We start from the raw sequence: 14,019 nt of genomic DNA, 5'->3' as shown, positions 1-14,019 counted from the left end.
TACTTCATTAGCCTTCAACTAATTATTTTTCTTTCAGCCCACAAAGAAGCTACCCATCTGCGGGTTTTAATTCGAAATGACAGCGTGAATTCCTTGTTTGATTATGTGTCGTTCTAAAGTCGTTTTACCTTCTCGATCGGGAAAACAACTCTGAACGACGTACCGACAGATAACACCTGTCGCATAATCACAGTAATGAAATTCTTCCAATAACAGCAAAACTAATGAAACACTAAGACCGACATTTTAAAAAGCAACGGAAGGAACACGGATTTGTGGCTTGGCTAGTTAGGAAAGGCGCGGTTAAGCTGGACGTTGTGTGTCGGAGACAAGACAGCAAAATGCGAAAGCATTACCGTTCCAGGGTCTTGTTTTATACGACAGCGTTAATTTTATTAGCTGGTGTAGGATGCTTAGTAGCAGGGATAGTCCTTATGGTCAGAGCCAAGGATACCAAATTGCCCCAAATTATCACCCAAACAGCAGAACCTTCGGTTCGCCACAGCGCGTATTCCAATGAGGCTAAACGGGTGGGCCTCGATCGACTCTTGCAGGAAGTCCAAGACATGTATTTCAAGTTGTACCCGAATAAGATAGCATTCTACCCCGGGATCACCGAGACAGATGTAATGCGAATCTTCCGCCCTTACGATCCAACACCTGAAATAATCAAACGCAACACCGACGAGTCCAGGAAACTATACACTGATCTGGAAAACCTGGAATTTGCCAAGGACAAGCTAAAGTTGTTTGAGAAGCGCGCGCTCGCGAAGGCAAAGTATTGGGTGTACCATGTTTTCGCCTATGGTGTACCTTATGGTTACGACTACTATAATGGGGATTGGATGCTAGGCCCTGATGTGTTCGGCTGGTCTGCTATTAATCACATTAAGGCCGAGCTGAACCAAACCGTACCGCATTTCAAACCCTTTATGGCTGACGACGTGGATTTTATAGTAGACAGGTTGGTAGAGGTGGGGTACGGTGTTATGCGGTATATGAAGAATTTGCAGCTCGGGGTACAAGCGGGAATGGTCCGCAGTATCGAGGAATGTGAAGGCGGGCTTTATTCTGTCAAGAATGAGTTCAGAGATATTTCACTCGGCGGAGAGATGGGTAAGTTATAAGAATATTACATCTTCTTGAATTTCAATTACATGATAACTTTTGCTATGTCATGTTTTAGTATAAATCTAAAATACCCGCCTTTTTGTGCCCAGGTCATCGATACCATCAGCGCAAATGCTTTATTTCAGAAATAATCCATACCCCCTAAACTTCCAACCCCCTTCGTGGGGGAAGGGAGGGTGGCTTCTCGGGAGTCATGGAATACGAGATTTGTTTAGCGGCAGAAATAAATATTTGATGCACAGAAAATGAAATATATTTCTTGATATTTCCTAGGCGTTCTAAACATGTCCTTTGCGAAACAAATTATGGCGGAAGAATATCTCTCCGAACTTCACAGACAGCCATCAGAACTATTGAAATGGGGCCGAGATCGCGTTACGCCTGTGAATGGAACATTACAGGACGCCCTGATCAGATATGTGGGCCGCCCCTTACATTCACTTATCAGGTGAGGGAAAAAGTGCATCTCGGGAGATCACGTGTTTTACACTTAAAATAACACAATTCTCGCAAGCTGTGCTGCGCTTCAAAGACTGGTTTGCTAAGATAAGCTTTTGTGGTTCGGAAAAAAGCGTGTCGAAATTTACAGTCTATTTTTGACAGCAATTGTATTTGCATATTTCTTCCTTTTACTTGCAATGCTATTTGCATTAAAAGAACAGCAGAAAATTGGTTCAGATCAGGTAGTTTTAGCTGAAGCATAGTTGTGTCAATTCTTCCTACCATCCGTCTTTGTCTATAGTGATATAGTGAAGAGAATTTACGAGTCTATCTTTGCACAACTCTATAGATATCTGGAGACAAACTACAGCAGACACTGTGTGCGATCCAATATTTCCAGCGGCTTAAGCTCCCTACCCCTCCCCTACGTGTACGTCGACAATGTCCCCACCCACCCCAGCACGGGAAGGCTCCCGACGGGGGAGAGGTTGAACGGTACGGAGATCTACCGTAAGCTGATGGCATACTTCACTACGACCGAGGATACACCCGACGAGATCCACAAGCTCGGGGAGGAGCTACTACCGAGCTTGTACGAAGAGGTATCGACTTACATATAGTTGTACGAAGAAGTGTTGAATCACATCTGCTTGTACGAAAGATGTATTGAGTCACATTTGTTTGTACGAAAGATGTATCGAGTTACATTCGTTTTTACGAAGAATTATCGAGTCACATTTGCTTTATAATTAAAGTGGTTTATAATTTCCCCCATACATTCTTTCATAAATCACTGACAGTAGCCTTGGGCTGCCTGTGTTGAAACACATTGACACATTTGCTTGTACGAAAGATGTATATTTAGTTGTACGAATAGGTATCGAGTTACATTTGCTTGTACGAAGAGGTATCGAGTTACATTTAGTTGTACGAATAGGTATCGAGTTACATTTGTTTGTACGAAGAGATATCGAGTTACATTTGTTTGTACGAAGAGGTATCGAGTAACATTTGTCTGTACAAAGAAGTATCGAGTATCAAAGAAGTATCGAGTTTGCTTGTTTTATTTTTAATTGGAAAATAGGGAAAATCACTACTTGTGTTTCCAGGTGGTCGTTTTTTAAAACGCCGATAAACTCAGAAACCCGGAAAGTCACCCGGTAAACATTTCGGGTGTTTCTTCAAGAACCTTAATTGCCCGCTAACTTACGGCAAAAAGCTTCATGTTCTAGTTGTGTCGAGTTGTAGAAAATTTTCATCACAGAGAAAACCATTCCACTGCCCGATAAAAAGTGGGCCAATCAAGGCTAACATCATTTTATGGGATTTCCTTCCAACCAATCAGGTTTCATCTTTATCAAATGATTTGACATTTAGCTGTCACAGTGCAGCGCCTAAAAAATATAAGTTTTTCTACAAAATGAGAATTTATTTACTTGTTCTTTTTCTTTTTTTCGAAAAATGCAGATGCCACAGCAATGTTTGGGGTGCAATTTGTCTACAGACATCGACAAAACTGGATTCCGATAACTATTTAACCAATCTATTCATAAACTTTGGAAATTATAATTTACTTGTCGGGAACCCGTATCGGCACGCTCTTCGTCGCCAGGGAGTTCGAAAATCTTTGGGAGCATTTCTTTAAATTACCGGTAATTACCGGGTCTGTTAGGTTACCGGGAGGGTTTTCGGGATATTTTTTTTCGGGCAAAGAAGCGTGTCTGAAAAATGAGTGCCACTAACAATTTTCAATGGGACAAATAACGACGAAAATGGTTTGTACATTGGCGCGCGCAAATGAGAATATTTCACAACAAAATTCGCTGAATTACCTAAATAGGATCACTGATTCCATATGAAACTTTCGCGCTGTTAGCCATTTGGGAAACAAGGTAGACTAAATAATAGCTGCAATTTTTGGGGGTCGTAGCTTTTGGGGTCGTAGCTTTGGGGTCACAGGTTTTAGGTACTAGGTTTTAGGTCTTCTTTCGTAGGCAAACCATCCACAGGGCGGGCCAGGGAACGAGGGTTTGATTTCTCGTAAAATTTCTGGTATTTCTAGCTTATGCATTCTTGATAGCGTCTCTTTTACTGTATCAACAATTCACATGAGTGTAATCCAATAAAAAACATCCTTTCTCCGTATCTCAACAGAGTTCCATGTATTCTAGTTATTGCAGCTAGCAAGAAAGATCTCTGGCGAGAAAGACAACGACAAAGCGAAACTGAAGGTTCAAGAGGAATTTAACAAACCAAGTAACTACTTTAACGAAACTTCAATCCCGGCCAATGAATCCGACAAAAACGCGCATAAGCTCTGCAGCAGCGTGGACACAGCAAAGGCTCACTGTCCCGTCAGATGGAGAGCTATGGAGAACTGGTTCCAGTACGTCAGACAGGTAACGCAAGTGATGTAACACAATACGCGTGACGTGATACTTGTAGTATGACACTTGTAGCGATACACGCTACGCGATACTCGTAACAAAAAACTTGTAACGCAATGCACGTAACGTAATACTTGTAAAAAAAACTTGTAACGCAATACACTAAACGGAAAACTCGGAACGAAAAAACTTGTAGCGCAATCAATATACGTGATGAGATACTTGTAGCCAAACACGTGTAGAAAAAACCTGTAGCGCAATGCACGTAACGTGATACTCCTAACGAAAAAAACTTGTAACGCAATGCACGTAACGTGGTACTCGTAACAAAACACTTGTAACGCAATATAGGTAACGCAATTCTCTTAACAAAGCACTTGTAGCGCAATACACGTAACGTGGTACTAGTAAAAAACTCTTGTAACGCAGTACACTTTAACTCGTAACAAAAATCTTGTAGCGCAATACACGTAACGCGATTCTCGTAACAAAGCACTTGTAGCGCAATAAACGTAACGTGATCCACCCCTCCATTGTGAAATAAAAAGCCCTCTTTTTTATGGTAAAACCAAGTACCAAACTTATGTACTGCCCTTTAATTCAACCCCGTTTATGAAAGTCTTGATCGGCTCCAAATGTGTCTTGTGGTGATGGCCCCCTCGTCATATCTAGAATGTGTTATGTGTCTTTTAGTGATGGCCCCCTCGTCATATCTAGAATGTGTTATGTGTCTTTTAGTGATGGCCCCCTCGTCATATCTAGAATGTGTTATGTGTCTTTTAGTGATGCCCCCCTCGTCATATCTAGAATGTGTTATGTGTCTTTTAGTGATGGCCCCCTCGTCATATCTAGAATGTGTTATGTGTCTTTTAGTGATGGCCCCCTCGTCATATCTAGAATGTGTTATGTGTCTTTTAGTGATGGCCCCCTCGTCATATCTAGAATGTGTTATGTGTCTTTTAGTGATGGCCCCCTCGTCATATCTAGAATGTGTTATGTGTCTTTTAGTGATGGCCCCCTCGTCATATCTTGATTGTGTTGTGTGTCTTTTAGTGATGGCCCCCTCGTCATATCTTGATTGTGTTGTGTGTCTTTTAGTGATGGCCCCCTCGTCATATCTAGAATGTGTTATGTGTCTTTTAGTGATGGCCCCCTCGTCATATCTAGAATGTGTTATGTGTCTTTTAGTGATGGCCCCCTCGTCATATCTAGAATGTGTTATGTGTCTTTTAGTGATGGCCCCCTCGTCATATCTAGAATGTGTTGTGTGTCTTGTGGTGATGCCCCTCCCCCTGGAGTGGTGATCCCCCCCCCGAACCCCCCTCGTCGTATCTTGATTGTGTTACTCTCCTCTGCAGCTCAGCACCTTACTCAACACCAAGATCATGGATCTTTTCCACATGGTCGGCTCCAAGACTTCAGTCCCAAGTTGCCCGTTTAGGCCTGAGCCCGACTTTAATCCGCTGACCGCCACGCCAAAGTACCACGAGACGGATCCAGAATGCAGCAAGCCCGCCACTTACGGTATCCCTTTCTTCGTGCAGAAGCCTGGACCCAAGTGGCAGGAATGGACGACGACCTCTCACGAAGTCAGTCCTGGGCACCACTTACAAGTAAGATTAAAATAAAACTTTGTTTCTAAGACCTTCCAATTATAAGCGTTGTTCAAAGGGACGTGACACGGGGGGGGGGGGGGGCACTAGGGTCATTTGTTGTTTTGTTGTTAAGGTTTAAGTGTTCAATGGGTTCATTTTTGTTAAGGTGCAAGTGTTCAATTAGTTCATTATTGTTAATGTGCGAGTGTTCAATGAGATCATTTGTTGTCAACGTTTAAGTGTTCAGTGAGTCATTTGTTGTTCTAGTGCAAGTAAGTTTTTAATGAGTTAATTTGTCGTTAAGGTGCAATTGTTCAATTAGTTCATTATTGTTAAGGTGCAAGTGTTCAATGGGATCATTTGTTGTCAACGTTAAAATGTTCAATGAGTTCATTATTGTTAAGGTGCAAGTGTTCAATGAGTTCATTATTGTTAAGGTGCAAGTGTTCAATGAGTTCATTTGTCGTTAAGATGCAAGTGTTCAATGAGTCATTTGTTGTTAAGGTGCAAGTGTTCAATGAGTTCATTTGTTGTTAAGGTGCAAGTGCTCAATGAGTTCTTTTTTGTTAAGGAGAAAGTGCCCATTGAGTTCATTTATTGTTAAGGTGCAAGTGTTCAATGAGCATTTCGCGTCTGATGATGAGGGCGTGGCCAGGTGGTTATCCAGCACCCCGTTTTTCCTGACATTCTCTGAGGGGTGGGCACTCTACGCCGAGCACCTTATGGCACATGAGACCGACCTTTATGATGAAGAGCCAATGATCAAGTTCTATGCCGTCAAGGCGCAGGTTTGATTGTTATTTATTTTCATTGGTTTTAACTTTGTTTTGTGCGTCTACGCATACTTGACTCATTGCCCATTCTGATTGCTTTTCCATGATGCATTATCACTCCTGATTGGCTTATCCTTTGTGTTCTCTCTCCTGATTGGGTTATCCATTGTGTCTCTCTCCTGATTGGCTATCTTTTGTGTTCTCTCTCCTGATTGGCTTATCCTTAGTCTTCTCACTTCTGATGGGCTTATCCTTTGTGTTCTCTCTCCTGATTGGCTTATCCTTTGTTTTCTATCTCTCCTGATTGTCTTTTCCTTTGTGTTCTCTCTCTTGATTGGCTTATCCTTTGTGTTCTCCCTCCTGATTGGTTTTATCCTCGGGTACCCAGGGCGTCGGGGTCACACGCGCGAGAACAAGGCTGATCAAGCCCCTACTTTCTCTTCTCTGCCCCCCCCCCTCCCTCGTTACGCTGACCTCGACGCCCTGGGTACCCAAGTTTATTCTTGGTTTGTCTTCGATGGATTATCTCTCCCAATTTGCTTAACCTTTTCGTTCTCTCTGCTAATTGATTTTTATTTTGTGTTCTCCCTCCTTATTGGTTTGTCTTCGATGCATCATCTCTTCTGATTGGCTTATCCTTTTTGTTCTCTCTCCTGATTGGCTCATCCTTTTTTTCTCTTTTCTTCAGATGATCCAAGCCATGCAGCTCATCATAGACACCGGATTACACTCTCGGCGCATGTCACGTGACGAGGCGCTTGCAATGTATCGCCAATACTCATGGGACACAACAGATATTCCCGCCAAAGAGGTAAGATCTTGTCGGCATGAAAATCCCGAACTCAAAGCAAAACCGTGTGCAGACAGACTTTGGGTCACTCATTTTATAACGACGTGCTTTAACAAGTAGGGACCTCAAAGGATGTCAATCACCCTCTACTTTGTTACTTTTTATCATTGAAAGCACAGCGGTTTATTTGCAAGGAAACTTTAATAACAATTTACGAATGAAGTCAGATATGTTATTGAAGATATTTAATTGAAAATATCTTGGTTTCTTGCTTGAATTAGCCGATGGAAATGAATACTTTGTATGACTTGACATTGAGCGGGAGCATGAAAAAGCGGCGTTATTGGCGGTCTTTAAGATTAAACACAGCGGAATAAAGTCGTAGAAAATGTACACGCTAGACTTAAATGCGCACCACGAAACTTTGTTATGGCATGCCGGAATATAATTGCATGTCAACCAAGATACTTATATCCCCGTTCAGATCACTCGCTATCAAAGCGTTCCCGGGCAAGCGGTATCCTACATGTTTGGCAAACTGAAGATAATGGAAGCAAGGCGAGAGGCGAAAAGGAGACTGGGATCTAGGTTCAACATTAAGGATTTCCATTTCCAAATGCTACGTCACGGCCCCTCCCCACTTGGGTACATGCAGGAGGCTATGAGAAAGTACGTGGACTGCGAGTTGAACCACGAAAATGAAGGATGCGATGAAGTCCTCAGGCCTGTTACAAGCTACAATGACGAGTACCTAGGCATGACTGTGTTAAGCAATGGCAATAGGCGATAGGTCAAATAGCTCTGGCGCCCGTTTCTCGAAACACCCGAGAATTCTCGGGCCCGAAAACTTTATTTTGCATTTTTGCTCAAAATTTCGCATGTTTTCCTTTTGGAGAACCGCTTTCATGTTTAAGAACTCTTGGTTCGTATTCCAAATGATTACGCTTTTACGGGCTATTTTCGAAGTTTTGCTGAAGCCAAAAAGTTACCCGAAAAGTCTCGGGTGACTGCGAGGTCCCGAGAACATTCTTAATATTTTAGCCATGCGAATTTCGGGCCCGAGAAATTCTGGAGGGATCAAAATTTATAAATCTATAAAGAGGATCATCCTTTACACAAATCTTTGTGGTAAAATACGATGTTTGACGATATTTCAACACATTTAGATACCATAAATTTTATAGGAATTAGCCAGCTTTTTAAATTTAAGGAATAAAACGTTTTCGGGCCCGAGCATTCTCGGGTGTTACGAGAAACGAGCTCCTGGCCGGACCAGACTCGGTACTAAGAGGAGGGTGGACAAACTAGCGAGTGAAAATGGGTGAATAATAGCAAAAAAAATGGGTGTGAAGAAGGAGGGGGGAGGGGCTGCGTAACATTCTAATCCATTTCCCTGGATCTTCACCTTTTAGGGAGGGTGGCGATATACAGAGAACGAAGAGATAGGGGGGGGGGGGGGATGAGCAAACAGGGAGTATTAGAAAAGAGAATATTAGATTGTTCACCTTTCGTAATTAGAGCCAAAAGCAAACACGCAGGTCGTATAGTCTATGATACAATGAAATCAAGAAAGGGAGAAAGAGGGAGAAGATGGTCAGAAGGTTATGGAAAAAAGAAGGGGGAGATGGTCAGCAGGTTAGGAAGAAAGAGGGGGTGATGGTCAAAAGGTTAGGGAGAAAGAGGGGGGTGATGGTCAAAAGGTTAGGGAGAAAGAGGGGGGTGATGGTCAGAAGGTTAGGGAGAAAGAGGGGGGTGATGGTCAGAAGGCTAGGGAGAAAGAGGGGGGTGATGGTCAGCAGGTTAGGAAGAAAGAGGGGGGAGATGGTCAGAAGGTTAGGGAGAAAGAGGGGGTGATGGTCAGCAGGTTAGGGGGAAAGAGGGGGGTGATGGTCAGAAGGCTAGGGAGAAAGAGGGGGGTGATGGTCAGAAGGTTAGGGAGAAAGAGGGGGGAGATGGTCAGCAGGTTAGGGAGAAAGAGAGGGGAGATGGTCAGCAGGTTAGGGAGAAAGAGGGGGGTGATGGTCAGAAGGTTAGGGAGAAAGAGGGGGGAGATGGTCAGCAGGTTAGGGGGAAAAAGGGGGGTGATGGTCAAAAGGTTAGGGAGAAAGAGGGGGTGATGGTCAAAAGGTTAGGGAGAAAGAGGGGGGTGATGGTCAAAAGGTTAGGGAGAAAGAGGGGGGTGATGGTCAGAAGGTTAGGGAGAAAGAGGGGGGTGATGGTCAGAAGGCTAGGGGGAAAGAGGGGGGTGATGGTCAGAAGGCTAGGAAGAAAGAGGGGGGAGATGGTCAGCAGGTTAGGAAGAAAGAGGGGGGAGATGGTCAGAAGGTTAGGGAGAAAGAGGGGGTGATGGTCAGCAGGTTAGGGGGAAAGAGGGGGGTGATGGTCAGAAGGCTAGGGAGAAAGAGGGGGGTGATGGTCAGAAGGTTAGGGAGAAAGAGGGGGGAGATGGTCAGCAGGTTAGGGAGAAAGAGAGGGGAGATGGTCAGCAGGTTAGGGAGAAAGAGGGGGGTGATGGTCAGAAGGTTAGGGAGAAAGAGGGGGGAGATGGTCAGCAGGTTAGGGAGAAAGAGGGGGGTGATGGTCAGAAGGTTAGGGAGAAAAAGGGGGTGATGGTCAGAAGGTAAGGGAGAAAGAGGGGGGAGATGGTCAGAAGGTTAGGGAGAAAGAGGGGGGTGATGGTCAGAAGGTTAGGGAGAAAGAGGGGGGTGATGGTCAGAAGGTTAGGGAGAAAGAGGGGGGAGATGGTCAGAAGGTTAGGGAGAAAGAGGGGAGAGATGGTCAGCAGGTTAGGGAGAAAGAGAGGGGAGATGGTCAGCAGGTTAGGGAGAAAGAGGGGGGTGATGGTCAGAAGGTTAGGGAGAAAGAGGGGGGAGATGGTCAGCAGGTTAGGGAGAAAGAGGGGGGTGATGGTCAGAAAGTTAGGGAGAAAAAGGGGGTGATGGTCAGAAGGTAAGGGAGAAAGAGGGGGGAGATGGTCAGAAGGTTAGGGAGAAAGAGGGGGGTGATGGTCAGAAGGTTAGGGAGAAAGAGGGGGGTGATGGTCAGAAGGTTAGGGAGAAAGAGGGGGGAGATGGTCAGAAGGTTAGGGAGAAAGAGGGGAGAGATGGTCAGAAGGTTAGGGAGAAAGAGGGGGGAGATGGTCAGAAGGTTAGGGAGAAAGAGGGGGGAGATGGTCAGAAGGTTAGGGAGAAAGAGGAGGGTGATGGTCAGCAGATTAGGGAGAAAGAGGGGGTGATGGTCAAAAGGTTAGGGAGAAAGAGGGGGGTGATGGCCAAAAGGTTATGGAGAAAGACGGGGGTGATGGTCAGAAGGTTAAGGAGAAAGAGGGGGGTGATGGTCAGAAGGTTAAGGAGAAAGAGGGGGGTGATGGTCAGCAGGTTAGGGAGAAAGAGGGGGGTGATGGTCAGAAGGTTAGGGAGAAAGAGGGGGGAGATGGTCAGAAGGTTAGGGAGAAAGAGGGGAGAGATGGTCAGAAGGTTAGGGAGAAAGAGGGGGGAGATGGTCAGAAGGTTAGGGAGAAAGAGGAGGGTGATGGTCAGCAGATTAGGGAGAAAGAGGGGGTGATGGTCAAAAGGTTAGGGAGAAAGAGGGGGGTGATGGTCAGAAGGTTAGGGAGAAAGAGAGGGGTGATGGCCAAAAGGTTAGGGAGAAAGACGGGGGTGATGGTCAGAAGGTTAAGGAGAAAGAGGGGGGTGATGGTCAAAAGGTTAGGGAGAAAGACGGGGGTGATGGTCAGAAGGTTAGGAAGAAAGAGGGGGTGATGGTCAGAAGGTTAGGGAGAAAGAGGGGGGAAATGGTCAGCAGGTTAGGGAGAAAGAGGGGGGAGATGGTCAGAAGGTTAGGAAGAAAGAGGGGGTGATGGTCAGAAGGTTAGGGAGAAAGAGGGGGGAAATGGTCAGCAGGTTAGGGAGAAAGAGGGGGGTGATGGTCAGAAGGTTAGGAGGAAAGAGGGGGGTGATGGTCAAAAGGTTAGGGAGAAAGAGGGGGGGTGATGGTCAGAAGGTTAGGAAGAAAGACGGGGTGATGGTCAGAAGGTTAGGGAGAAAGAGGGGGGTGATGGTCAAAAGGTTAGGGAGAAAGAGGGGGGTGATGGTCAGAAGGTTAGGGAGAAAGAGGGGGGTGATGGTCAGAAGGTTAGGGAGAAAGAGGGGAGTGATGGTCAGAAGGTAAGGGAGAAAGAGGGGGTGATGGTCAAAAGGTTAGGTAGAAAGAGGGGAGTGATGGTCAAAAGGTTAGGGAGAAAGAGGGGGGTGATGGTCAGAAGGTTAGGGAAAAAGAGGGAGAAGATGGTCAGAAGGTTATGGAAAAAAGAAGGGGGAGATGGTCGGCAGGTTAGGAAGAAAGAGGGGGTGATGGTCAAAAGGTTAGGGAGAAAGAGGGGTTGATGGTCAGAAGGTTAGGGAGAAAGAGGGGGGTGATGGTCAGAAGGTTAAGGAGAAAGAGGGGGGTGATAGTCAAAAGGTTAGGGAGAAAGAGGGGGGTGATGGTCAGAAGGTTAGGAGGAAAGAGGGGGGTGATGGTCAAAAGGTTAGGGAGAAAGAGGGGGGGTGATGGTCAGAAGGTTAGGAAGAAAGAGGGGGTGATGGTCAGAAGGTTAGGGAGAAAGAGGGGGGTGATGGTCAAAAGGTTAGGGAGAAAGAGGGGGGTGATGGTCAGAAGGTTAGGGAGAAAGAGGGGGGTGATGGTCAGAAGGTTAGGGAGAAAGAGGGGAGTGATGGTCAGAAGGTAAGGGAGAAAGAGGGGGTGATGGTCAAAAGGTTAGGTAGAAAGAGGGGAGTGATGGTCAAAAGGTTAGGGAGAAAGAGGGGGGTGATGGTCAGAAGGTTAGGGAAAAAGAGGGAGAAGATGGTCAGAAGGTTATGGAAAAAAGAAGGGGGAGATGGTCGGCAGGTTAGGAAGAAAGAGGGGGTGATGGTCAAAAGGTTAGGGAGAAAGAGGGGTTGATGGTCAGAAGGTTAGGGAGAAAGAGGGGGGTGATGGTCAGAAGGTTAGGGAGAAAGAGGGGGTGATGGTCAAAAGGTTAGCGAGAAAGAGGGGGGTGAGGGTCAGAAGGTTAGGGAGAAAGAGGGGGGTGATGGTCAAAAGGTTAGGGAGAAAGAGGGGGGTGATGGTCAGCAGGTTAGGGAGAAAGAGGGGGTTGATGGTCAGAAGGTTAGGGAGAAAGAGGGGGGTGATGGTCAGAAGGTTAGGGAGAAAGAGGGGGTGATGGTCAAAAGGTTAGGGAGAAAGAGGGGGGTGAGGGTCAGAAGGTTAGGGAGAAAGAGGGGGTGATGGTCAAAAGGTTAGGGAGAAAGAGGGGGGTGATGGTCAGCAGGTTAGGGAGAAAGAGGGGGGGGGGGTGGTCAGAAGGTTAGGGAGAAAGAGGGGGGAGATGGTCAGAAGGTTAGGGAGAAAGAGGGGGGTGATGGTCAGCAGGTTAGGGAGAAAGAGGGGGGAGATGGTCAGCAGGTTAGGGAGAAAGAGGGGGGTGATGGTCAGCAGGTTAGGGAGAAAGAGGGGGGTGATGGTCAGAAGGTTAGGGAGAAAGAGGGGGTGATGGTCAGAAGGTTAGGGAGAAAGAGTGGGGAGATGGTCAGCAGGTTAGGGAGAAAGAGGGGGTGATGGTCAGAAGGTTAGGAAGAAAGAGGGGGGTGATGGTCAGAAGGTTAGGGAGAAAGAGGGGGGTGATGGTCAAAAGGTTTGAAAAAAGAGAGGAGATATTGACCACATACCGAGTAAGAAGGAGTAAGTAGTTCCGAGTTTAGAATTGTTCATCCTTTGTAATTATAGCCGAGACCTGACACAAACGCTAAAACTAATAACTTCTTGAGATCAGAGGTCCAAAGAAATTCCATTCATTCAGCACTATTCCTGTATAACCGCAACACACTCGTATCATTCAACGCGTTGAATAATTGAATAAGTGAAGTGTTTGTAGTGAAAGAAGACGCTAGAGTACGCCTAGAGTTGCGTCATCATGTTTGGAAGAAAATGTATTTACTATTCTATGCACCTACCACAAATGTTCGCTGTAAACTACGAAATCAACTGCTAAATGTACACTTTTGAATTAAGAAAAAAAAAAAACAGTGTTGTGATCTTGAACAAGAGTGTAGAACCATATTCACTAAATCCTGGTGCTTGACTCGGCAAACTTTGTAACTTAAGCCCTGCGCAAACAGAGCAAACCTCAGCCATCAGAGCTGCAACCTCGTTCAACTGACTGCAAAACGGAAATGTTTGCAAACTACTATGCAGTATCTCCAAAGACAGTGTAAACACAGGGTCAGCATAGATAAGCCAGCAGTGTTCTGCAGTATCTCCAAAGACAGTGTAAACACAGGGTCAGCATAGATAAGCCAGCAGTGTTCTGCAGTATTTCCAAAGACAGTGTAAACACAGCGTCAGCATAGATAGGCCAGCAGTGTTCTGCAGTATTTCCAAAGACAGTGTAAACACAGCGTCAGCATAGATAAGCCAGAAGTGTTTTGCAGTTCTCTCGCCAGCAAGTAGCTGGGGCTGTTTGCACGAGGCTGAGACAAGGCTTTTGAAAATGTAACCATCGACTACCAGTATTAGTTGTTACTAAATTAAAAGATGCTAGATTATGATATTTTACAGGGTTCTTAAGGGGGTGGGGTTCTGGATCCCTTCATTACCACAAGTCCCGTTCCCAAAAGCTAAACTAGTGTTCATTGCGACCAAACACCCGCTCAAAGTTACCAAAATCCCGTTACGCACGTAACTTTCCGATTCTCACTGGAATGCAAGCGCAAGAGATCGCAACAGCTTGATTTATTTTCTTGCGCTTGCGCTTATGTTTGAACGATTCTCACTTGTGTTGCGCTTGTGTTTGCGCTTCCGCTTGCGCAGAACCAGCCTTAAGTGATCCGAATCCCGCTCATATAGTGACCAATACCAAA

At 45.5% G+C, this 14,019-nt stretch overlaps 1 protein-coding gene across 1 annotated transcript; it reads left to right on the top strand.

Annotated features, from left to right (window-relative positions):
* The first annotated feature begins 61 nt into the window (after positions 1-61).
* Positions 62-8,681, top strand: LOC5504853. Its single transcript, XM_032373176.2, has 8 exons — positions 62-1,116; positions 1,405-1,579; positions 1,922-2,174; positions 3,744-3,971; positions 5,318-5,572; positions 6,160-6,342; positions 7,016-7,138; positions 7,602-8,681. The coding sequence occupies exons 1-8, from the start codon at positions 342-344 to the stop codon at positions 7,905-7,907; spliced, it is 2,298 nt and encodes a 765-aa protein (XP_032229067.1). The 5' UTR covers positions 62-341; the 3' UTR covers positions 7,908-8,681.
* The last annotated feature ends 5,338 nt before the right edge of the window (positions 8,682-14,019 follow it).

This window comes from Nematostella vectensis, chromosome 9 (assembly GCF_932526225.1).
Source record: "Nematostella vectensis chromosome 9, jaNemVect1.1, whole genome shotgun sequence".
NCBI lineage: Eukaryota > Metazoa > Cnidaria > Anthozoa > Actiniaria > Edwardsiidae > Nematostella > Nematostella vectensis.
This window is presented reverse-complemented; position numbering and strand designations above follow the sequence as displayed.